Here is a 24,324-nt window from a genome sequence, read left to right on the forward strand (position 1 = left end):
GGTGGTAAGGGGGTAAAGGAGTTGGGGTAGTAGAGGTGTTAGGAGGGTTTAGGGGGATTAAGAGGGAAGAAGGAGTGTTATTCCTTTCTCCTGTTTCCTCTTTTCTTTCATTCAGTGTTGTTTTTTTAGTAAGTCATTCAAATCCTTTTTCAGTTATAAAGTCTCGCTGCTTTATTGGTCTTAAATTGAAAATGAGTGGCCTAGGATTTATGTGACCAGATCTCCCTGCTGAGTTACAAGGCGCATGACTCTAAATTATTCTCATCTAACTTGCCTGTTTGTTTGATTAAAGATTAAACCGGCAGAAATGGAATATATTATTCACTACAGTGTTTCCATTAGTTTATAATTACCTGAAACTAAGAATTGTTGTGTTTTTGTTACCTTAAATGAGCTGTTTACACCTGCACACAGGGCTGGCACTCTTCCACAGAGTCCACCATTTTGTCTCTACAGTAGCCCAGAGCTGAAAAACTAAACACTGGCCTTTAGACAGGGCTACTTGTTTTCGGGAGAAGTTTCAGTAACTGCAATTGCAATCTGCAACCTCGCCACTAGATGCCACTAAATCCTACACACTGGTCCTTTAATGTACGGTGAAAACTGATGCATTACGGACACATATGTAAGTTACACCTTCACATATCACACGGTTATCATGTTCATTATATCATTTTTTACTAGAAGACTTTACTGCATATCGACAAGATAATGTACATCATCAGATACCAATTTTACTGCAGCATGCTTATGCATGTAGCATGAATATTGTTAAACATGAAAATGAAACATTTATTCATCAACATTTGGAGTCTTATATTTACATTGGCGACTGGAGCTCCATATCTTTATTTTGTATCTTCTTCAGTTGTTGTGTACCTTTGCTGATAAGATGTCCCATCATCATTGTCCTGCAATGTACTATAGTTGTAGTCTCTTATAAAGGTACACAGCACCAGATATATAGCCGTCCTCCTGCTCTGACACCGCTCTCTCCCAGTCTTCCACCTCAGTGACCTCTACACAAGTCCAGAGCCCTTCATCCTCCATCAGCTTCAGCTCATACTCCAGGGCAGCTTTGTACTCCACATTGTCTTGGTTACTTCTAGTTGTCATGCAAATATAGCCACCTAGTGGAAAAGGGTGAGAATGCAGGGGTGTTTTTAACAGAGTTCAGTTTTTCACAATTGCTCAGATACGCTTAATGGAACTGGGATCCACTTGATCTTCATCATCATCCTCTTAGCAAAGCAGAAGTTCTCTCTTAAAATGTACTGACACTTTTCCATTGGTTTCACACATTCTTCACACCCTTTTTCAAAACCGTTAACACAGATCTCGTAAAAAGACCCAAAACTCTTTTCGACAAACATGTATTTACAGCTGATAGAAATTACTTACATAATTATAAATCTCTAACACACCTGTGTGAAACTCCTGTGTTCAACTCTTCAATCAACAATCAGTCCTTTGTGATCATCCATTTGTGAAAGGTGCCACCTCAGTGTTGCTATTTGTAAGCATGGATCAGAGAGGCCAAAGGCATGTAAAAATGAATACTGAATGTAACACTGTAAAATGAATGAAGGAAAATCTACTAAAATCATCTCTGGAGAGAAGCACTGATTTAATATCATGCTTTTTTGGCACGTACTACAACTATGTAAAGTTCCAACGAATGGCACAGGCACTAATAAAGGTTGAACCGCCTCATATTGGCAGCTGTATTTTGTTGTCCATTATGTAATGATTAATTGAAAGAATGCATTGATTTGAGCACATGTTGTGTTGATTGATGGAAATATTTGCTTTTTTTAAGATTACTTTTTGGGCTTTTTGCCTTTAATGACAGGACAGTTTGCAGCGTGAAAGGGGGAGAGAGTCAGAGAGAGCATGATGGGGTGCCCGCTCCACCCGCTGAGCTACTGGATGCCCCCAGAGATTTGCTTTTGTTGCACATTTTTAATGTTTTACAAGTGTTGGAGCATTTTGCGAACAAAAACATGTGTAATTTTGGCCAGAAATTTTCAGTTTAGGCCTGTGTGTGAACTGTTCTGAATTCTGAATGGACGAACATGTTCAAGCAGATGAAAAAAACTGTAAAGCTCACTTTCAGTGAGGAGATGCTCATTTACAACCATGGATCGGAATTACGGTTAAGACAGCATCAGACCTAAAAAATATGCTCTCACCTGGTTTGGTGGACTTGCACATCTCTCTGACGACACTAACCGGGACCTGACCAACACTCAGTGCTCCAATGATCACGACCACATCAAACAAACCTGCAGCGAAGAGGAGAGAGGTGAAAGAGTAAAGATAAAAGAGAGTTTACATCACTACTGATAATGACAATAAAGATTTATAATATTCAATAGTTGTAATATCATGTAAGACAGTAGTTTTGATTTGTGTTTTTCAAAATAAGTTTAAAAAGTCAGCTAACCTGCCCCCTTAAGGATCACCTATTGAATCACAGTAATAAATGGCCCATTAGAAATAATTCAAATCATTATATTACCCCACTGGAAAGGTAGCGGCCCCTCTCCTAGTATGGACTGCTTCAGGTCCTGGTACAATCCGCTCTTTCTGGCCATCTCCAACATAGCTTCACTTCCATCAATACCCACAAAATGTCCAAATCCATGTCTCTTCATCTGTAAAACAGAGACACATTGGCTGTTTATCAGTCATACTGGTTAAATCAACTGAACGTAGAAGCTAAAAACTCATAGTGATAAGGTCTCATGAGACCAAGAAGGAAAAGGTTTTGAAGTTTTGATCCAAACAATAAATTAGTATATGTAAGGAGAGAGGGGAAAAGAAGAGGAAGAAAGTCTTTAGAGCCACTCCTTGTTGTCTGTGCATACGAGTTAAAAAAGATACACTGCATACAATATTAAAAAGCATACATAATGCAAATGAGGTAACCATAAAAGTACCAGAGTCAATAAATGCCACATATTTGACTGGATATACTTTATCTTCTAAACTGAAACAGACCAGGCATCAATACAGATGTCATATTTTAAAGAAATGATTATTTTTAGTGTTTTCAGAAGCACAGAAAAAAGGCCTTTGTCAAATATTAAATTACATACAAGCTGTGAACATGCAGTTACTCCTCTAGATTCAGTTTTCCTTTGACTATAATCTCATAAAACCAGGATCTTGTGAGTGTACCTGTTTGGCCATCAGTCCTGTGCCACAGGCCAAATCCAACACTACAGCTGCTTCACGGTCACTGCTGAAATGAGAGGAGATGCTGTCTGCTGCCAGACTTGGTGCACGGTACTCCAGAACTTCCAGATCCTACTCAAACCAGTTTTAAGAAAGAACAATGATTTTTAAAACAAAGAAACAAGATAAACATGGCACTGCAAGACTACATTTGGCTACATACAAAGGAAATAGAGGCCAGTTTTTAAAACATTTTATAAGAAACACAGGGAGCCACATAATGATATGTATTTTGGGACTTCATTGACTCAGTGTTGTTTTCAGTCGGACATGTTTCACTTCATCGGTTAAACCTTTCCTATTATTTAACTTGACATAAGTAATACGGCCAATATTTACTGATATCATGTTACTTTACTTCAGTCATCTCACCTGTTCATAGTTCTCTGCCCAGGAGTTGTAAAAGTCGACCTTTTCTGCTGATGTGGTGGTCTTATGAGCTGATAAGACGGCCGCTTTCACATTTTCAAATGTGTTAGTGGCAGCTGCCATTGTATAAAAACCTGTTCAGAGAAAGAAAGAACCAGGGACAATATAGTCAAGTGGTAACAATAATAACAACAGGTATCAGAATATGTATCATAGATTGGAAGTTTAACGTGTGAGTTAGTATACCATACTTGGTTTTGATTTGGCCTTTCAGTGACTCCTTTCGTGATTTCATGTGCAGGCAAACAAATCTGAAAATATCTCCAAATCAATTCTGGTTACCCATTATATTAATATGGAGTATGTGGGGGCGATTTAAAACACTGTGCAACTGCTACACTGAAAACCACTTCCTTGCTTCATGTTTCTATTAGCAAAAAATAGAAAATTATTTTAAACCCTGAATTGCACTGTGTAGGAGCCTGGACTCTGGCCGACCTCAGCCTGCTGCTACAACTATTAACAGTACATAAGAGATGAGCACGCATGGTAGTGACAGAGTTACCAGCATTAGCCTTTTGTTGTTGTTGTTGTTGTTGTTGTTGTTTTGTGCAGTTTCCTCTTCGGTCAGATTTCAAGTTGCTTCCCCCAACCGTTCCCAAATGTAGGCTACTGTAACGACACAAAACGCTGTGTTTTTCATTCACAGCTTGGTGTACCAGGAAGCAACACCACTAGCCTACGTGTTTGCCCTCCTGCTGCTGCATTCACGGCCACCATACTATTTAACCTAAGCCGCACAGATCTTAATAATAATAATAATAATAATAATTATAGTTCTAAATAATAATAATTATTATTATTATAGTTATAAATGTTGGAGCTAAAACAGTAAAAGCACGATGTCCCTTTATTTTGAGACTGTAAGAGTAAGTGTTTAGAAGATAAGAGTTAGATGTATAATTTCTATTAGACCATTAAACGCATGCAAAACCTATATTTCCGACAATTCCTGAAGGCACCATTCATTCTTCCAGATTCCTGCACATGCGCAGTGGCGTTATCCCAGGCTGCTATTCGTGTTCCCACCTGTAGAGTGACCAGGAGTCAAAACAAAAATCTTCTGGAAAGTCCTCTTGATTTTTTTAAAGCAAGCTAACCAGCTAAAGCACGTAGCCCCCGACAACGTGAGCAAAGGTGTTTCCAAGTGATATCCATGACAGTTTAAATAGCTTCAAAGTAAATCCGTGCGATTCATTTCATTATGGAGTTCTCTCAAAAGTTCCGCTCTTTCTACAACTTGTTTTGGTCCGTTTTCGTGGCATAGCTGGGAAGCTAACGCTGTCTAGTAATATCTAGCTAGCTAGCTTAGCTTAGCACTCCCCAACAAAACAGCCCAGCCTCCTCTGAGCCTCGTCGGACGGCAGAAGTCTGTAACTTTACTCGCAGGTAACGGGCCTCTACTGTATTTCAGCTGCCTGTTTTGTTTTCTACCAAGAAGTAATTTTTGTTTTTCCTGTAAACCTAATTAAAACATTAAATTATTACCGCCTGGTGGCTAATTAGCAGTAACAATTGAGGTCAACTACCTTGAATCTGTCATGTATCTTGCATCTAAACGTTCAGTTATCTGTCTTATCGCTTGGAAAAATTCATGTTATGTCGTGAAATCAGGTTTACGCTTATAATTCTTCAGCTGTGTCCTTTTCCTCAGGTTTCTTTGGCAGCAACACCTCCAACATGTCTATCCTAGGGTTAAAGAAGAAACAGCCAAAGACTTTTAAAGTCAAAGTCATCACCATGGATGCTGAAATGGAGTTCAGCTGTGAGGTACGGATTTATTTAGGCAATGGGGCTGAAAGGATGCTGTATCCATTTATGGATGGATGGGTGCTTTATTTCAGTGTCTAGGTCAGTGTGTAAGCATGTATTGTATGTTTAAGTCTTTTTGTTGCACATACAGTTAGCCCTCTCAGATTCAGGGACAAGCTCACTAAGGAATAGCGTTAAACATCCTTGCATTTTAAATATTATTTGTTTTGCATAAGTGATGATGTGCAGACTTTTCAGATGCCTCATGTCTCAGCCGTAAGGTGTTAGAGCCTCCATACAAACAGTAACAAAACCCAGCTCAATAGGGGCAGGAGGCTGCAGCATATAAAAGAGGACGCCACACCAAAGGTAACAGTTTACCCACCAGCTTTATTGTATACCCCAAAACATTAAACAAAGACACAAACAAACTAAAAGGAAAACATAAGGGACTGGAGACCCCAGCCAAAAGGAACAAAAGGAGGGAAGATGCTGGGCCAACCACACAGTGGGCCGTCGTTCCTAACGTCTCCCCCTAAACTACCTAAAACATGAATTACACCTAAAGAAAACAAAAGAGACGAATAACATGACTACTGGCAAACCCCAGCACCTAAAAGAGCATGGGGGAAAAGAACCTGTTTGGGGAGAGGAAAAAGATTCCTCCCTACCTGATCTGCTGTTTGTGAGCCATGTGCTGTGCCACGCCTCTCTTGTCTCTACACTCCCTGTCCCTCTTATGCCCTCCTCCTCTCTCTACCTGAGTGCTAATTGCACTCAGGTGCGAGGCAGGCGGAGGGAGGAGGGAGACCAGGCTGGCAGAGAGAGAGAGAGAGAGAGAGAGAGAGAGAGAGAGAGAGAGAGAGAGAGAGAGAGAGAGAGAGAACAGGCTGCTGCACATAACAAAAGGTTCTAGCTCCTGAGACAAGAGCTGAGCGCGCACACACACGCACACACACATATACATGTATGTATATGCCGATCAGCCAAAACATTAAAACCACTGACAGGTGAAGTGAATAACTTTGATTATTTTGTTCCAGTGCATTGTTCTGCTGGGAAACCTTTGGTTCTGGCAGTCATCAACCTGACATGTTCCACCAACTCAAATGCCGTTGCAGACCAAGTACCCCCCCTCATGGCAACAGTACTCCCCACTGGATAATGCACCCTGCCACACTGCAAACATCTCGCAGGAATGGCCCAAGGAATGTGACAAAGACCTCAAAGTGTCAACCTGGCCTCCACATTCCCCAGATCCCAATCTGAATGAGCATCTGTGGCACGCGCCATTAACCCACCTCACTGGACTAAATGGATCTGCCGCCAACGCACTGGTGCCAGACACCACAGGACACTCCCAGAAACTCCTGTTCAGAGCCAAGTCTGATCCAAGGAGGCCCCACCTTGGATTAGGGGTACTTCTGTTGTACCGCCACATCACAAAAATCCTTGAGCAGACTGGGACCTGGGAAATTTAGAAGCCAGGTCGACACCTTGAGCTTTTTGTCATGCACCACAGGACATTTCTGAACAGCTTTTTGTAGTGTGGCGTGCTGTGCGACTTCCAGAACCAGACTGATACCAGACTGGTTTTAACATATGATCCATTTATTGTTGCAGTCTGCAGTCTGGATCCTGGTGCATCTCAGTTTAGCTAGATAGACCGGGCCCAGATTTCTCCATAGTCATTAGTTCAAGATCCGCATAGTTTAAGGGTGTTTTCACATATAGTCCTTTTCAAATAAACCAAAGTGGACCAACAGAAAAGGGACTCAGTTCTTTTTGTGTTCACACTGTCAGGACTCAGTTCTCTTTTTCTCAGCCATGTTGAGTTTGCTGTCTCTAGTGAGTAGCTGCCTGTCATTCACTCACTCTACAGCAGCATATGGCATTTCAAAATGAAAGCTCTGTGTTGAACATTCATTGTACTTTAAAATAAAGTGTCTCTTTTACAAACGTGGCATATTTGTGAGTCACTTGCGGTCCGTTCAGAATGGACTCATGACCCACCAGTTGCAAACCACTAGTCTAAATGATAGCCACTCGTTAAATATGTGGCATTTGTTGTGTGAAATAGTGCCTGTGCTTTTTTTTTCTCCTGGTAAAGTGTATTAATGTTTTATTACTAGTTTGTTAGTGAAGGTTATCTCCACCCTTGCTATTAAATACTGAAGAAATCTTCACAAAACCATCACATCAAGACTTTATCAGCAAGATTTCTATTCAAAAAGAGTGTGAGTTATTAGTTTATATTTGGGTTGATTCCAGCAGTCACTGAAATTGGTACAACACAACAACTTCAGAACAGCGCATTTGCTTACAGCATCTTAACTTACTGGTCTCTTTATCACTCACTTTTTATTTCAGGTGAAGTGGAAAGGTAAAGACCTGTTTGATCTGGTGTGTCGCACCGTTGGTTTGAGGGAGACTTGGTTTTTCGGACTCAGGTACACAGTAAAGGACACCTACGCCTGGCTGAAACCAGAGAAACGGGTGAGTGAATTAGTGAACTTTTGAAGGTCAAACTGGCTAATGAGGATTTAAAAACAACACAACTTGAGCAATATTTCAGGTGCTATATGGTTAAAATGTTTTGCACAATGCAGCTGATTTGTATGAAGTGCCCAAAATTGAAAGAAGAAAGCTATTCTGGATCATAGGGCTGCAACTAATGATAATTTCCATTATGAGGCATTTTTTACCATCAAACAATTGATGTTCAGTCAGAATAGCAAAAAAATACCCGTCACAATTTTCCCAGAGTACAAGGTGACATCTTTGAATTGCTTGTGATCTGACAAACCAAAAGATGCCCGTTCACAGTGATTTAAAGCAGGAAATCATCACATCACTCAGCTTATTTAAATTGCTCCAGTTAAGCAATTAACTGCTTAACTGTTTAGTGTGTTGCTAGTAATAATTACTCAGACACTGATCATGACATGATTTAGTGAGGGCCTGGCCTGATAAACATATTATTGTGCACTTTTCTTCAAAGGTCTTGGACCAAGAGGTTCCAAAGGACTCTCCCATAACATTTCATTTCCTGGCAAAATTCTTCCCAGAAAAAGTAGAAGAAGAGCTGGTTCAAGAGATAACTCAGCATCTCTTCTTCTTACAGGTAATCTAACGGATAACCTTTCTCATGAAATCACCTTTGGCTCGATTGTTTTTGTAAAAACATTTTTAGTAAATTTCTGATCTCATGCTTTAGAAAACTAAATGAAAAATGTTCACTTGGTTAAATACATGTTCTTACGTGTCTTCAAATTCTTGTACAGGTGAAAAAACAGATATTAGATGAAGAGATATTCTGTTCCCCTGAAGCATCTGTCCTGTTGGCATCGTACGCTGTCCAGGCCAAGGTAAGAAAGCCAAAATGTTTTGATCAGCTTGATGCAAAGACACTCTCTGTGCACAGCACAGATTGTATAAAGCATGAAAAAACATTTCTTCCTCTTGGGTACTGATGTTTTTCCTCACAAGAAGATGCAGGGCAACTTATTGACAGAGGAGATCTATGTGATGGTGCAAACAAATCTGTTTTATTTCCAGTTAGGCTCATACACAGTATATGCTTCAAAGGACTAATGTGTAGGATTTAGTGGCATCTAGCAGTGAGGTTCCAGATTGCAACCAGCTGAAACGTCTCCTGTGCACCAAACCTGTAGGAGAACTTCAGTGGCCGAGGTGAAAATGTGAATGGCCCTGTCTAGAGCCAGTGTGTGATTTGTTGGTTCTGGGTTACTGTAAAACAATATGAATGACTCTGTGAAGGAGGACACGTTCCGTATGTAGAAAGAAACAGCTCTTTCTAAGGTGATTGGAACAAACTGTTCTTATTTTCAGGTGATTTATAACTATTGAAAATGTAGTTATGAATATTATTTACCATTTTTGCCATTCTAGACACCAGACCTTACGTTTCGATTTTGTGCAACAATAATGTCCACATATCTTTCTTTTGCTTTTCTTGTTTTCCACTGCCTCCCCCCCAATCTCAATCACAGTATGGGGACTATGACCCAAACTTTCACAAGCCGGGCTTCCTGGCACAAGACGAGCTTTTGCCAAAAAGAGTAAGTATACAGTACTACGTGTACATTTGTCTCTTTATTGTTACAGCAGTTAGCCAGTGTTTGTGTGCTTGTGTGTAGGCATAGAGTATATAATGTCTTTCCTGTGATCCTGTATCGGTATTCCAGGTTTTGATGCAGTACCAAATGACAGCTGACATGTGGGAGGAGAAGATCACAGCTTGGTATGCAGAACACAGAGGCATCGCCAGGTAGGACCGACAAAGGAGTGCTTCTGTAATCCAGCATAAAAAGAGAAATGATCACTTTGCAGTAGGGGTGTCATGATTCCAACGCTAAATTGAGAATTTGTCGAAATGAGCTTACAATTTAGATTATTTATCAAAAGCAGCCTCACCCCCTCATGTGTTCAAAGAAAAAAAAAAACACTTCAAAGACAACACATTGTAACTTACCTGTAGCCTGCAGCTGTACTTTTCTTGACATCATGGCCATAGCCAGAGTCAGAGATGATAGCAAAACTGGAAAGCCACAAAGCCTCCCAGAAGTCAGCAGTTTGGCAACATTTTGCCATCCCCTTAAGTTCCTTAAACTACAAATTGGTGGTTGAAAGAACAACTACAGTTGTAGCTGTGCTTGTGATGGAAAAGTAAAGCAAGGTGGCTTTTTGGAGGTGAGGAAACTGAAGCTGTTTTTATAAAGAACCTTTCTGCCATCTAGTGGCTATACTTTTTGTTCCCTGGGGCAATAGGTTATTGTGACATTTTATTTAAATTTTACCATTTGGCCCTGGTGTTGTACATTTCAAAGAAATATGACAGTTATATTAAACTTGATACCATGTGGCATAACTTTTTAAAGAAGAATTTGGAAATGTAAATGACAGTTGACGTGGCGTAAAACCAATGATTTGTTAATCTTTACGAATTAAGACTCAATAGTCTAACAGTGTCATAGGGTCAAATCAGTCAAGTCATAGAGTCAAATCAGATTGTGGATCTTAAAGATCATGACACCCCTACTTTAAGGTGTAGTCTTAGATTTTGTAGATAAAGTGTGATAAACGTATATGCCTTCTCTTCCTTATTTTTACACCGTCCATACAGGGATGAGGCTGAGATGGAATACCTAAAAATCGCTCAGGACCTTGAGATGTACGGTGTCAGCTACTTTGCCATAACTGTGAGTGCAAATTACTGTGCCTTGCTAATGTATTTTAAAAACGCAACATTACTGTCATGCTGGTTTACATTTCTGTGTTACTCATCTCATCGACAGCAAAATAAGAGGGACACAGACCTCTTACTGGGAGTGGATGCTCAGGGTCTTCACATCTACAGCCCTAACAGCAAACTCAACCCTAACAAATCCTTTCCTTGGAGTGGCATCCGCAACATCTCTTACAGCGAAAAGGAGGTAATGCAAGCAGTTTACTGTCTTTTGTGATCTTCCCTAGACTGAGACTTTGTGCTTTTTTTATGTCACATTCCTGTCACTTTGGAAGAATCGTAAAAGCAGGTGCCATATCTTGTTCTTTTGGTTGTTTAACTGGATGGAAATTCAACATCCATAATGATCACATGAGGGTAGACTCACAAGTCAGCCTTTAGACGCTTTGCTTAACTAAAGACTGATGTCTTTCTCCCTGATTTTGTGTTTAGATGGGCGGATACAATTTCAGAGTTTAAAAAAACTCCCTACGTTGCAGAACCAATAGTAAATCTGCAGGGCGGTCCTTCGGTGGCTCGCTGAACTCTTGTGCTTGTAAACATAGTCCCACTAGAAACACTTGTAGCGGTACAAAATGGCTCAGCCGCGCTCGCAGAAAACGCCGTCAAAATTAGTGGATGTTTGTCGCGTTTGCGGCGACACATTCTCGCCAACTAAAAGAAACAAACATAATCTTTTACAAGGCCATGACTCATCCGTCCGGCCGGACTATAGAGGGAATTGCCTTGTTGTTTACAAATACTTTCGGGTAGAAAACCAGCAGAGCTTTATATACATAATTCACATTTTTCACATCACTGTATTACTGTCTATGCATCAGCTAAGGCTGCCTGTTTAATTTTCCCAGAGCCTTCAAATAGTATCATCTATCCGAACAACAGTCCACAAATCTAAATCTATTCAGTTTATTATCATGTATGACAAAGAAAAGCATCAAATTCCCCCATTTTATTAAGCATGAATCAAAAAAAAAGTTTTACTTATTTCCTTTAAAAAATGACTAGAATGATTATCAAATGAGCAGAATAGTTGACAATTAATTTTTCTGTCGATCGACTAATTGATTATTCATTGCAGCTCTACAATGCAGCTGTTCAGTAAACCTGCAACAATTCAGTATAGATTTTCACTCTAACCAGTTAACTCAAAAAAAAAAGAAAAAAGTTGTCAGTTTTGTAGAAAAACTGAATTTAATAACTTCCTTATGTTGCAGTTCACAATCAAACCCCTTGATAAGAAGAAAGATGTTTTCAAGTTCTACTCGTCTCAGCTGCGTGTCAACAAACTGGTTGGTTTACCTCTTTCACTGTGTAAATGTTTAACTATTGAAAATTTAGATGAGAGTTATGTTAAGTAAGATGGTGCTGGTTTGTATCGGCTTTGTCTTTAGATCCTGCAGTTATGCATCGGTAACCATGATCTGTTCATGAGGCGGAGGAAGGTGGACTCCATTGAAGTGCAACAGATGAAGGCTCAAGCAAAAGAGGAGAAGGCCCGCAAGAAGGTCAGTGCCCTCTTAGCTCCATTGTAGCAATTAGAATAACAGATTAAGTGTGATGTACATCATGCGTACATCATCATGGTTTATTGTCTTATATTTAATCGGATTTCTCTGCCTCGATCTAGATGGAGCGTCAAATCCTGGCACGGGAAAAACAGATGAGAGAGGAAGCAGAACGGGCAAAAGAGGAGATGGAACGTAGACTTTTCCAGCTGCAGGACGAGGCACGACTGGCCAACGAGGCTCTGGTAAGAGCTTTATGTAGTTGGCATGAGATAATTGACCTTTCGTTTTTCCCTGCCCCTTTGTGATGATTGCATTAGAGTCAATGGAGCACAGCTGTGTTGTTGTGGGACCCTGGTCTGAGCCTGCCCGATGCTACATTATGATCGTCCAGTCTGCATCCAGGGGCAGGACTTAGCTACGGGTTAATTGTTGAATCTCCCAGACAATTGAGTGAGCTCCTGTTTGGGCAACAAGCTTTACACCCCTGTTGTTAATATATGTTATACAGACAGATTCCTCTATCATGCTAAGCCCTAAACTCTTGCATGATTTATCTTAAATTTTCTTCGTGAAAATTCTTTTGAAATATTTCTCCAGCTGCGATCTGAGGAGACAGCAGACCTACTGGCAGAGAAGGCCCAAATTGCTGAGGAGGAGGCCAAGCTGTTGGCCCACAAGGCTGCAGAAGCGGAGCAGGACAGGCAGAGGTTAGAGGTCACCGCCATGAAGACCAAGGAGGAGAAAAGACTGATGGAGCAGAAGATGAGGGAGGCAGAGCAGCTGGCTGTCAAACTGGTGGAGCAGTCAGAAAGGAGGTTTGGATTCAATTACAGCTTTTCTGTATGCATAACATTTATTATATTTTTCAATTAAAAAGCCATTGATAGCTAACAGTACATTCTTTCTACCCCTGCATCCAGAATAAGTGAAAAACACACACAGTATTCTGCTTATAATACTCCCAAGCGTTAACTGTAAATTAATAACACTCTTACTGTTTCCCACCAGTCTTAAAGTAACCAAAGCTCTGGTTCCAGGTTGAAGGAGGCAGATCATCTGAAACAGGACCTGACTGAGGCAAAAGACGCTGAGCGGAGAGCCAAACAGAAGCTGCTGGAGATCACCAAAACAACATACCCTGTACGGTGATAATGATAATGATGATGATGATGATGATAATGATGATGATGATGCTGGTCTGCTCTTTGTGATGCCTTTGTTATTTATTTTTGTGAGTGAATGCAACTTCTTAGTGTTTAAAATAGACTTGGGAGGTATCAATTTTTTCATACCTTCCTGAAATTTCACCAGGGTATGTAGAACATGATGGTATTTGTGTTGGCATACATTAATTACCTGCTGTGCTTTGAAGGTAACTTATGTTAGATACGTCAACTTTATAAATCCCTAATATGGAATGTAATCTGAACACAAAATGAGGAAATATAAGCATGAATGCAGTGTGCACCACTAACCGAGTGTTTTATTATAGGTTTGATTTAGTTGGATAAGAAGCTTGCTTAAGAGCTGTCAAAATGTAGTAACAGTACCATAAAACAAAAAAGTATAATGAGATCACTGTCAGTTTTCGCCATGGTGTAACCACTGACTTGACACCCGTTTGCCTGTCTTCCAGCTCATAGCAGCCTACTCTACTCCTGCTCCCCCCGCTCCTCCTGAAGCAGCTGACTTTGCCTATGAATCGGCATCAACGCGCCTCGACTTCAAGGACTCTGACATGAAGAGGCTGTCCATGGAGATCGAGAGAGAGAGGTGAGTTTAAATCCCCTGCGGCAACACTTTAGAAAGACAGCTGAGATGTGCTCGTGTATGATCTCTTGTCACGGGTCAATGCAGGCTGGAGTACATGGAGAAGAGTAAACACCTGCAGGACCAGCTGAAGGAACTGAAGACAGAGATCGAGTCTCTGAAGCTGGAGGAGCAGCAGCAACAGGCTGGCCTCTACAGCCTCCGCAATGAGGCAAGGGGATACATCCAGGAGCCTGTCTACATACCTCACAGCAATGTACGCATGAACACTTCATATGATCTTCTTTTTAGTGTTGATATTACTAATATTATATGTTTTAGTGATGATTGGTTGCCTTTCAGAATGTCTTAGTAGTGTGTATAAACCTGTGAATCCAGCTAATACTATCGTTTAATAATAACAGGCTTACAGCCAGTTTACTTCACTTTCTGACTATTTGCATCACCCAAAGCATAATAGGAATTGTAGTGCCAGAAATATTTCTTCTCAATGGAAATAAGGAAAACACTGTGTCAAAACCCATGATAGTGATGTTCTTTTGTTTTTGTTTTTTTGACAGTACAAAGATGTTAAATATACCAGAAATACCAGAAATCTAGAAGTCATTACTAATACCAGTATAATTCCAGAACCCAACCCAACTTGATACCGCGGTAAAAAACAAACAAATTCCATGAACTTAAATGTACACTCCTTAATTAAAACATTACCGCCAGTTGATGTGGTTTTGTTAGATTTCGAGGGCGAGGAGGCATATTAATATATAGCCTGCAGTATTTGTAACCTATTTCTTCACCATTGATTTTAATGATACCAATGCAGTCATCGATTTTGCTTATTTGTTCAACTCTTTATCGATTCCCTTAATGATTCCTGATCAGTGTTTCAGGGTCATTGCAACAGTTTTATAATCTCTGAGCCTGAACACAGTGTTGACACAGAGTAGAAAATAGGCATGCATACGACTCAGGTGGGCAAAAGCTCCACTGTTGAACAGTTTTCTTAGTTAAAGAAAAACCTGTGAAGCCTGCCTGAGTGGCATTAATGTTATTATAACAGGATATTTACCCTGGGAAGCAGTGCGAGACGTGCAGCGAGTGTCAAATACATGACATTCTTGGAATTTAAGCCCATGTTGTGTGGAGAGATGTTTCAGCACATTGCTGGTTTTCCACACTTATTGATATTATAATTTTACAGACATGGCAAACAGCACTGTTGTAATCTCACAAATGAAGTCATGCTTTGGACCATTCTATCCTCTCGCCCATGTTGCGTGTTTTCAGCAGCGTAGACGCATGTGTTTGGCATCATTGACTTGCAGTGCACAACTGTCAGAAAAGCATGCTGGCATTGCTAAAATGCAATCCGCCCATTCTCCCCTGTGATTGGATGGCTGGATAAGAAGTGACAGTGACGAGTACAGTGTTTTGCCCAAAATTGAACAAAAAAACAAAACAAAAAACGCAACCACGCAGTGCTCAGCGCATTATGACGCTCAGTGCCTCGTCATGTTGCTGGTTTTTGTAGCATAGTGCAAATATGCAGTGCTCACCTTGCAAAAAATCTAAATAAATACACAGGCCTCAGGAAACAGAGCCTTTCTTTTCTAGAAGTTGAGGCAGAGCTGTCGCTGCAGCTGTACTTGCCGCCTTTCCTCTGTTGTTGTTCTTCCGTGCTGGTAGGCTTTCCTCTTCTTCTTATGGCTTGTAACTGCAGACACAACACTTGTAGGCATATATGATGCCCTGTCAGATCTGGAGGAATTGCAGCCCCGTATCTACGGTAGTGGAGAAAAACGAGCACCAGCACATTTTAAGAATTTTGGCATTGACTTGGTAGCTAAGTCTCAGTTCTCCTGACATTCCTACTCTATACATTAACAGATATCTTTTGAGTCAAACTAGCCAACAGTTCAATGGGTTCCTGTCTTAAATATTCTGTTGTGGGATGACAAAATATTCAAGATGTGATTTATATGAAACACAATAGTATTTGTTGTATCAGTAGTGACGTTTAGGAAACTGTACTTCTTGTTGCTCTTTCTGACTGCTTATACTCCTCTTGTTTTGCAGCGAAACTCTGCGTACATGTCTCAGATGGCCTTCTTTGAAGAAGTGTGATCCTGCGAGATGAGGAAGGAGGGCACCGGCTGTTGGGACTCAGTGCTTTCTCCAAATGTTGGGTTAATTTTTTTACCTGGCTGAAACTAACAAACAGACACTCACATACACCACGACTGTGTGCTTTGGAAAGACTTTAAATCAATCCTCGACAACAAACAGCCACTTTGGGCTCCCTGCACAGGTTGTTATGCTAGATTGTACCACCTGCTACACTACAGCGCCTTCCACATTTCTTTTTATATATATAACGAACACATTAATGTGTGTATCTAACACAGATGCAGGACATGGTGCTGAAAATGGATGTATGATGGAGTTGCTGATGTTTTTTTTGTGTGTGTGTGTGTGGTTTTAAGGGATACTTAGCTGTAAGGTGGTCTGATTTAAGTTCATAACTTAATCACAGGTTATAAATGAGTGCCTTGACAACTTTTTGGGACAGGGATCGGGGTTCAAATTTATCAAAAACTGGCTTTAGGCAAGGTTCCTGGTTTGCATGTAATTAGGTAAATTATCTTATTCAGGCAGGGGAATTTCTGAAAAGTTAAACATATCAGTATAGATTTTGTAGATATGGTCATTTTCTTTAAAACAAAGTGCAAAGTGCCTCTCAAACTTTTGAAAACAGAACGTCAAAGAAATCCAAATGCTCAAATTTCTGATTATACTTTGACCAAACTATCGTAGCTTTGAATGCTAAAATTCCACTTAAGACAACTCTTGATCAGTGATATCTAATATGAGGATTAATATTGTGATCTTGTGCATAAAACTAATTTATAAAAGTAGTAATTGCAACTCACAGAAAAGTCCAAATTTGACAAGCAGACGTGTGCAGGGACAGTGTCTAGATGTGACACTCCATAAAAAAATGCAGTGTTTAATCTTTGTTTTGGTCTTTTGCTTGTGTTTGTTTGCTGTTTCTGTTACTTGGTTCATGAACTGCCTTCACTGATAACAGCAGTCTGGTGCCTTTATCGTCCCTAGTGCCTCATGGTGGTAGTTAATAGAAATGTAGAATACAGTTACAAGCTTGAGCTCTGCCATTTCAGATTTTTATATTTTGTACGCTAGACTGTTGATGTGCCTTGAACTTTATTTTTTACTATTGCGATCTGAGTTGCTAAGGTTTTATTTGGTATCGTTGTGCTCATGTGTCTTAGCAGTAGTTTGGGGTCATACCCTGACCTATTTACAGAGTAGCAGACTGATGGCTTTCCTGCTTCCTTTTTTGTGTTTTCTCTGCTCATGTACTTCTCAGGGTTAGTGTTGGAGACAATCACTGCAGGTAGACTGTTCTGTTCTTCCCCTGAGATAAACAGTATCTTTTAATGTTTACCTTTTTGAACAGGCTATTTTCAATTAACTTAGTCCAGTAGTATTTCACAGAGTTTTTGACAGCAGTGTGTGTGCTGCATTTCACAGATAAAAAGGTGGGTAATCTGAGTAAACCTTTAATTGACTACAATCCTCATTACATTGTTAAAAAGGGAGAGGCTGGATGCCAAATATACAGCTGGAGATTCTGCATGTTTGTTTATTTGGACCGGCCTGTGACAAACAATTGTCGCCCTCATGATTGGGTTATAAATGAGAAATGCTCACCTTAGTATTTTCTAAATGATATTGTGTCAAATGGCCCAGTGGAAGTTTTTTTTTTTTTTGTTTCCATGAACACATTGCTTAAGTGCTTCGATTTGCATCTTTAACTTTATTTATTTGTGCTATAAATCCTTAAATAACATCACCATGCCTGTTTTCTTGAGCTCTGTCATTGTGTGGGAATTTCATGTTCGTTTTGTTTTTCAGAAATGGGATTTTCCTGCCAAATTCGAGTCCAGTGTAAACAGTGATTTTCACTCAAAACATGATTGTACATTAGGGGACGCCTTGGGTTTACACTGAAGTGACAAAAATTTCACATCGAAGTTGTGTCAATGATTTATTTGATTTATCAAGTTATATCAGTTCATTACAACACTGTTTGTGCAGACGTAAATGAGCTGTCTCACAGATGATTTATTTTTTGCTTCCTCGTGTCAATAAAACCAGTCGTCTTAACTACAGAGCAAAGACCACACAATCCTCTACATTTTTTTATATTAAAAAACAATTTATTTTAATATTAGAGCATGCTTAGAAATTCATAATGTGCACCAAAATACACGCATGTACAGACAATCTTAATGTCTGATTGGGTGATGTTGGCTATGGTATTTGCAGAAAAATCAAATCCTGTCCAGCAGTATTGGTCGTTTGTACACAATGTCATAATCAGGTTTGGCCATTTCCAGTGATCATGTCACTGACTGTGTTTACATGCACAAAATGTTCTAGATTTTGCACTTATTCAGAAGAACACAATATTCCTACCAAGCTGTTTACATGGCCAATGAAAAATAATATTTTGGTAATATTCCAGGTTACATGCAGCGATGCAAAATCTGTTTAATCTGCTGTTTCATGTCCTTCATCATGTTAAAATATAGAGAAGTGAAACAGCTGGAGCCACTTGTGGCATTTGCTTCTTTGCATCAGAATAGGAAGTTTCCACTGGTGGCCAACTTGTTTGATCATGCAAACATAGCTTCCCTCTTTTATTAATTAAACCACCTTCTTTAACAGGTCAGTGTTGAGATCTCTGAGCATATCCAAAAACCTGTTGATATCCAAGTCTTTAATAACATTTCAAAGTAGGTGTGTTGTTCCTTCTGACCAAAAATGTGGGCTTTCTTTTAGGCATGCATCTCTACCCCCCAACCTTGTGTGTTGGTTTGTGTAGGATGCATTCATGACAACACACAGAGCTGACCGTAAACATGCAAGACGCCATGTGTTGCAAACTGGTACAAAACTTAAGTTGAATTCCAAATGGGCTGTATACGTGTCCAAAGAATGCCATTAAATCCCAAATAATACCAGCACATCTCACGTCTCAATCGGAAAATGCTACATTCACACAAAGGCCTAAATTGGAATATCCAAATGGAATATGCTGTTCACATGACCTGCATCAAATTCAGAACATTGTTAAATTCAAAATAATAGTGGAATATTAGTGTGCATGAAAACTTAGCCACTGTAGTGCAGTCATCAGGTGAATTGCCACCAAATGTTAGATGTTTTGAAAAGCTGTTACGAAGGACTGGACCCTAAAATTCAGTAGAGGTAGCAAGTCTGCACTTAAGTGTTATCAGTACATCACAGATCTTTGCAAATCCAGCAAATTAATTTTAACTTTAAAGACATTACATTGCTATTCATAGTATTTAGTGGCAATCAAATGCAGCCAATTATCACAACATACAGCAGTTTCTACCAAATCCTCTTTTTATTTTCAACACAGTTAGCATCAGGCAGATTAGTTTTTCCGTTTTTCATAGATAAAGTGAAATCAAAAGGAAGACAGCCTATCAAGAGCCAACAGCTGACCGCTCAGGAACTAACCTGGGGAAATGGGGAGATACTGTACATGTGACCTGCAGAGAAACACTAATATTGCAAAGACACGCTCATTTTGAACTAATGCTAATGTAAACTGCAAAGTGTCTATGCATTCAAAAATATTCATATTAAAACATTGTAAAAGGCATTTTTGTGGTCACTTAGATTGTTTGGATTTGTGTGAAATAAAATGAAAATGACAAACTCCATTGAGTTCCAACCTGGCCTTCAATGGAGAATCGTACTATATATAATTTTGTCCAGATCAGAACAGCCTAGCACGAAGGGTGCTGCATCACCAGCGTGCTCTCGCAGCACTCTGAGGGCTATAGAGCCCACAAGAGTCGGTCAAAAACAGTTCCATACTCCGTGCGAGGAGATTAACAGATTATTAAGAGAAAAGAAGGAGGAAATCTTCTCTTTAAGAGACCGTCTGCACTTCCAGAAGATGGAGACGGAGAAGGTCAAGAAATCCTGGAAAGCAGAGCAGGACCAGTTCAATGAGATGAAACCTTCCTTTGATAAAGCAGCGACACAGTTAAATGAAGAGTGGGAAGTGCGGTGGATTGTTAGACAGAGGGAGACAGCCGCCGAGCTGGAGACTCTGCAGCGGGGCTGTGAGAAGAAGGTGAGCCAGGTCATCCAGGACAAGGATGATCTGATCACCAGTGTCAGAAAGGGAGTGATGGCATTGGAAGAGGGGAAACGTGGCCAAGCTGAGAGCAAAGGAGATGGTTACACCACATCAGCTGATCATTCTCAAATGAATAATAACTTGTTGGATTATGACATATATTTCAGATTCAGCCTTTCAGAGAAAATACTGAATTATATGCTGTCTCTGCCTTTTCAGGAGCTTGCTTTAAAAACAGACAAAGAGAAGGCAAAGATGACGACAGGAAAGATGTTCAGGATTCTGACTTTATTCTCAGAATGCAAATAATTTTTTTCACAGGTGGCACTTTGGGCCTCTTAGTACCAACTGAGCATGGTTTAAACACCACAGCCTACCTGAGTATTGTTGCTGACCGTGTCCATCCCTTTATGACCACAGTGTACCCATCTTCTGATGGCTACTTCCAGCAGGATAACGCACCATGTCACAAAGCTCAAATCATCTCAAACTGGTTTCTTGAACATGACAATGAGTTCACTGTACTCCAATGGCCTCCACAGTCACCAGATCTCAGTCCAATAGAGCACCTTTAGGATGTGATGGAACGGGAGATTCTCATCATGGATGTGCAGCCGACAAATCTGCAGCAACTGTGTGATGTCATCATGTCAATATCTCTAAATCTAAATCTCTGAGGAATGTTTCCAGCACCTTGTTAAATCTTTGCCACCAAGAATCAAGGCAGTTCTGAAGGCAAACGGGGTCCAACTGCTGCTATACAGAGGTCAGCCACTCAAAACAAACTGTATAATAATAAATACTGTATAATCAGCAATCTAAACAAACCTTGACCATGTGAAATGTTCAAATGTTACAAGAGGGTTTCTACCTCGTATCTAGTGAGAGTGTATGATTAGCAGACCCCCTGACCTTTGACCCCTGACCACAGTTGAGCAATCTGAAGGTCTTACACATTTTCAAGTGAGTTGTAATTTGTTTTACCACCAGAGGGTTCAAGAGAGCAGATACTAACTTTCTCTGAGCTTCAGAGATTTAACAAATAATTTACAAGATAAAACATCATCATATAAGATGTAAAAGACTATCATCACAATGTTCAAACAGAGGATAGTTTTTATATTAGTTTATAATATATCAGAGAGAATGAGATGAGTAGTGAGACAGATCCTTCTCTGAATTGAATCAGATAACCCTCAGTCACACTAGAAGACCTCAGCATTAGGGTAAGTGTTTCTGTGACTGTTTGTCTGTGTGTGTATTAATGAACAGGGTGTATGCACAGCTGTGACTGCATGAGATGGGATCATAGTCAAAGTGTTGCAGCAGCCTGTAGCAGCTTGTATTTTCTCAGCAGCACAGAGATCATATTGAATCATCTGAGGCCTTGACTCAAACTATCAAACACAAACACTTGTTGTTTTTCCCATTGGTTCAGCCAGCTGAAGTTTGGAGACTACATAAGACAGGCCGACTCTACCACTGTACCTTTGTGAAGATGTGTAAGTGGACAATGAGAGCTGTTGTTGGTTTGCTGTTGTTGCTGCTGGCTCTGTGTGGGTCAGGGGCTCAGGGGGAGGGTGGAGGCCTCGGACAGGTGGGTGAGATCAGTGAGTTTCAGGAGACATCTCCAAGAGATGCAGCTGAGGAGTCAACCAAGCAGACCACAGAGCAAACCACCCCTGACATCTGGGCGGAGGTGAGGGCACTGAGAGACATGGTGGTGGAGCTCAAGGTGTTCGTGCAGATGCTGCAGAGAGAGAACTCTGGTAAAGACTTGTTATTTTTCCTGTTAATAATGTTGTCCTTGCAGAATTTGATGTGTGATCTTGTCATGGATATTTACAGTAGCTGTTTGAATATTAGTTCAACAGATTATGTGTGTTAACAGTCTGCTCTGCTCTGTAATTCATTGTCATTACATTAACTCCAGACTTACAGACCAGACTGAGCAGCATCATTATGATATGGACAACATTTAATTAAAAAATATGGCAGAACACAAAAAGTCATACTTCTGTTTTCAGTCCAAGCCACAGACCTGATATCTTTGGGAACTAGACTGACTGCCGCCGAGAGCAAATCAAGTGACCTAGAAAAAGAAAATGCAGGTATTTCACTGACAAACATGATGGTTTAATAAGTTTCTTGTTTTTTTTTTTTCTTTTTCTGCTTTATAATTTTTTTTTTTTTTTAATGTGTTCATGTGTCAGTGTTTACAACAGATTCATTTTCTTATATTGCAGTTTAAGATGTTGTTGTGTTGTGACTTTTATCACTACTAACAGTTATGTCCCTGGTACGCTTGTACACACATCAGAAGTATGAAGGAGATATATCAGCACTGATAGAACAAGGGAGGTGATGAATTATGGTTAGATTAAGCTATTGGTGGGGCGTCAGTGGCTTAGTGGTAGAGCAGGCGCCCCATGTACAGGGCTGTTGCCGCAGCAGCCCGGTTTCGACTCCAGCCTGTGGCCCTTTGCTGCATGTCACTCCCTCTCTCTCTCCCCCTTTCACACTTGTCTGTCCTATCACAATAAAGGATAAAAATCTAAAAATGCCCCACCCCCCGAAAAAAAAAAGAAAGATTAAGCTGTTGGTGGTGTCCTTTTATGAATAAAATAATCAAATGACGATCCTCTACAAAACACAACATGAGATAATCTATTTGAGTGTTGCTAATTCCTCAAACAAAATCTGCAGTTGATTTAATTACAGTGCATTTTTCAGTGTTGGGTCAACAGATAGCATGAGGGTCAAGATGCTGTATATAACTTGTTGTGCATGTTAACAGTCTGCTCTGCTCTGTAATTCACTGTCACTGCATTAACTCCAGACTTACAGACCAGACTGAGCAGCAGTGAGAGTGAACTTCTCCTCAGCAAGTCCAGGATTGACCAGCTGGAGAGAGAAAATACAGGTGATGATTGTTACACACACACACACACACACACACACACACACACACACACACACGCAATTGGAATGACATAATTAATGACATGATCAATTTTTTTGTGTTAACAGAGAGACCAAAGGTGGCCTTTTACACAGCTCTGACTGATGCAGGAACTCTAGGACCATACAACACAGACATCACACTGAAATACAGCAAAGTCTTCACCAACATTGGCAATGCTTACAATCCAGCTACAGGTAATATACTGCAGGTCACATCATCATGTGTGCTCTAATAGATCTACAGAAATAGGTTGTTACTGTTTTTCATTTTCTACTCTTACTCTGCAGGTTTCTTCACAGCACCAGTCAAAGGGGTCTACAATCTCCAGTTCACCGTATGTGGTAACCTTCAAGGTTATATGGGTGTGTATGTGTACAAGAACAACCAGCGGATCATGTATAATGATGAGTGGAAGGAAGAAGGAGGAGTTGAGTATTTCACTAAGTCTGTTGTCTTGGAGCTGATGGCAGGAGATGAAATCCACCTGGTTCTCCCATCAAGCTATTCTGTCTTTGGCAATACAAATAACCACAGCACCTTCAGTGGCTCTCTTCTCTTCACACTGTAAAGATGTTGTTCAGGCTGATGTGTGATTGACTTGTCACGAACTCTGTTGTTATTGAATACACTGTGATTCTTTAGAAGACGCTGATATATCTCTGCACTGCTGCCTCCAAGACAAATGTCTGTACATTTACTTCATGTAATGTATCAATGTGGTTATGTATTCTACCCATGGCTATAGGCTACACTGGGATTTACAGCATGCATTAAATAATGTGAATCTGAATGTGACTTCTCTCTTGTGTCATCACATCAAAACAACATTCAAATAAGATGACCTCATATCATATCAAGACTCATCAAAATAAAAGTAGTGGAAGTTAATTGTAGTGTGCTCAACACTTAGGAGAGTTTATGTTTAATAAACCACAACCAAATGAATTTCAGGTGTTGATCTATAGTGCCTATGAAAAGCTTCTTCAGGACTTATTGTTTCATGTTTTTAATATAAGAAAATAATTTGATGTCAGAGTGAATTTTAATCTATAAAAATGTATCTGAAGTATAGGACAAAAAGCATAATGTCGAGACCGAACAAAGGACCTGAACCCAAATGCACGACTCGAGAGGCAAAGTACAAAATCAAAGTTTATTAAACACAAAATGAAAATCACTCTCGAAA

General features: G+C 40.1%; 3 protein-coding genes across 7 annotated transcripts; 2 read left to right on the forward strand and 1 right to left on the reverse strand.

The window, feature by feature from the left end:
• Positions 1-678: 678 nt before the first annotated feature.
• On the reverse strand, positions 679-4,365 carry mettl27 (methyltransferase like 27). 4 transcript variants are annotated; one of them, XM_049592239.1, is made up of 7 exons: positions 4,175-4,365; positions 3,861-3,920; positions 3,613-3,743; positions 3,184-3,312; positions 2,522-2,657; positions 2,193-2,285; positions 679-1,130 (listed from the first exon to the last, which is right to left on the reverse strand). In XM_049592239.1, the coding sequence occupies exons 3-7, from the start codon at positions 3,730-3,732 to the stop codon at positions 922-924; spliced, it is 687 nt and encodes a 228-aa protein (XP_049448196.1). In that variant the 5' UTR covers positions 3,733-3,743; positions 3,861-3,920; positions 4,175-4,365; the 3' UTR covers positions 679-921. The 4 variants fall into 4 exon arrangements, with proteins under 4 accessions (XP_049448196.1, XP_049448193.1, XP_049448194.1 ...); XM_049592236.1 differs by having other exon boundaries at positions 3,861-4,365; XM_049592237.1 differs by lacking the exon at positions 3,861-3,920 and having other exon boundaries at positions 4,175-4,364.
• A 320-nt stretch (positions 4,366-4,685) lies between these two features.
• On the forward strand, positions 4,686-18,161 carry nf2b (NF2, moesin-ezrin-radixin like (MERLIN) tumor suppressor b). Of its 2 annotated transcripts, none has more exons than XM_049592226.1 (17): positions 4,686-5,058; positions 5,324-5,439; positions 7,792-7,917; positions 8,423-8,545; positions 8,706-8,789; positions 9,435-9,503; positions 9,630-9,712; positions 10,568-10,643; positions 10,740-10,877; positions 11,905-11,979; positions 12,082-12,195; positions 12,318-12,440; positions 12,796-13,013; positions 13,236-13,338; positions 13,835-13,971; positions 14,056-14,224; positions 16,045-18,161. In XM_049592226.1, the coding sequence occupies exons 2-17, from the start codon at positions 5,350-5,352 to the stop codon at positions 16,090-16,092; spliced, it is 1,776 nt and encodes a 591-aa protein (XP_049448183.1). In that variant the 5' UTR covers positions 4,686-5,058; positions 5,324-5,349; the 3' UTR covers positions 16,093-18,161. The 2 variants fall into 2 exon arrangements, with proteins under 2 accessions (XP_049448183.1, XP_049448184.1); XM_049592227.1 differs by having other exon boundaries at positions 14,056-14,179.
• Positions 18,162-21,685: 3,524 nt separating this feature from the next.
• On the forward strand, positions 21,686-23,928 carry LOC125898439 (heavy metal-binding protein HIP-like). The gene is made up of 5 exons (XM_049592235.1): positions 21,686-21,942; positions 22,201-22,284; positions 23,013-23,096; positions 23,204-23,332; positions 23,426-23,928. The coding sequence occupies exons 1-5, from the start codon at positions 21,687-21,689 to the stop codon at positions 23,704-23,706; spliced, it is 834 nt and encodes a 277-aa protein (XP_049448192.1). The 5' UTR covers position 21,686; the 3' UTR covers positions 23,707-23,928.
• The last annotated feature ends 396 nt before the right edge of the window (positions 23,929-24,324 follow it).

Source organism: Epinephelus fuscoguttatus, linkage group LG12 (genome assembly GCF_011397635.1).
Source record: "Epinephelus fuscoguttatus linkage group LG12, E.fuscoguttatus.final_Chr_v1".
NCBI classification, from domain to species: Eukaryota; Metazoa; Chordata; class Actinopteri; order Perciformes; family Serranidae; genus Epinephelus; species Epinephelus fuscoguttatus.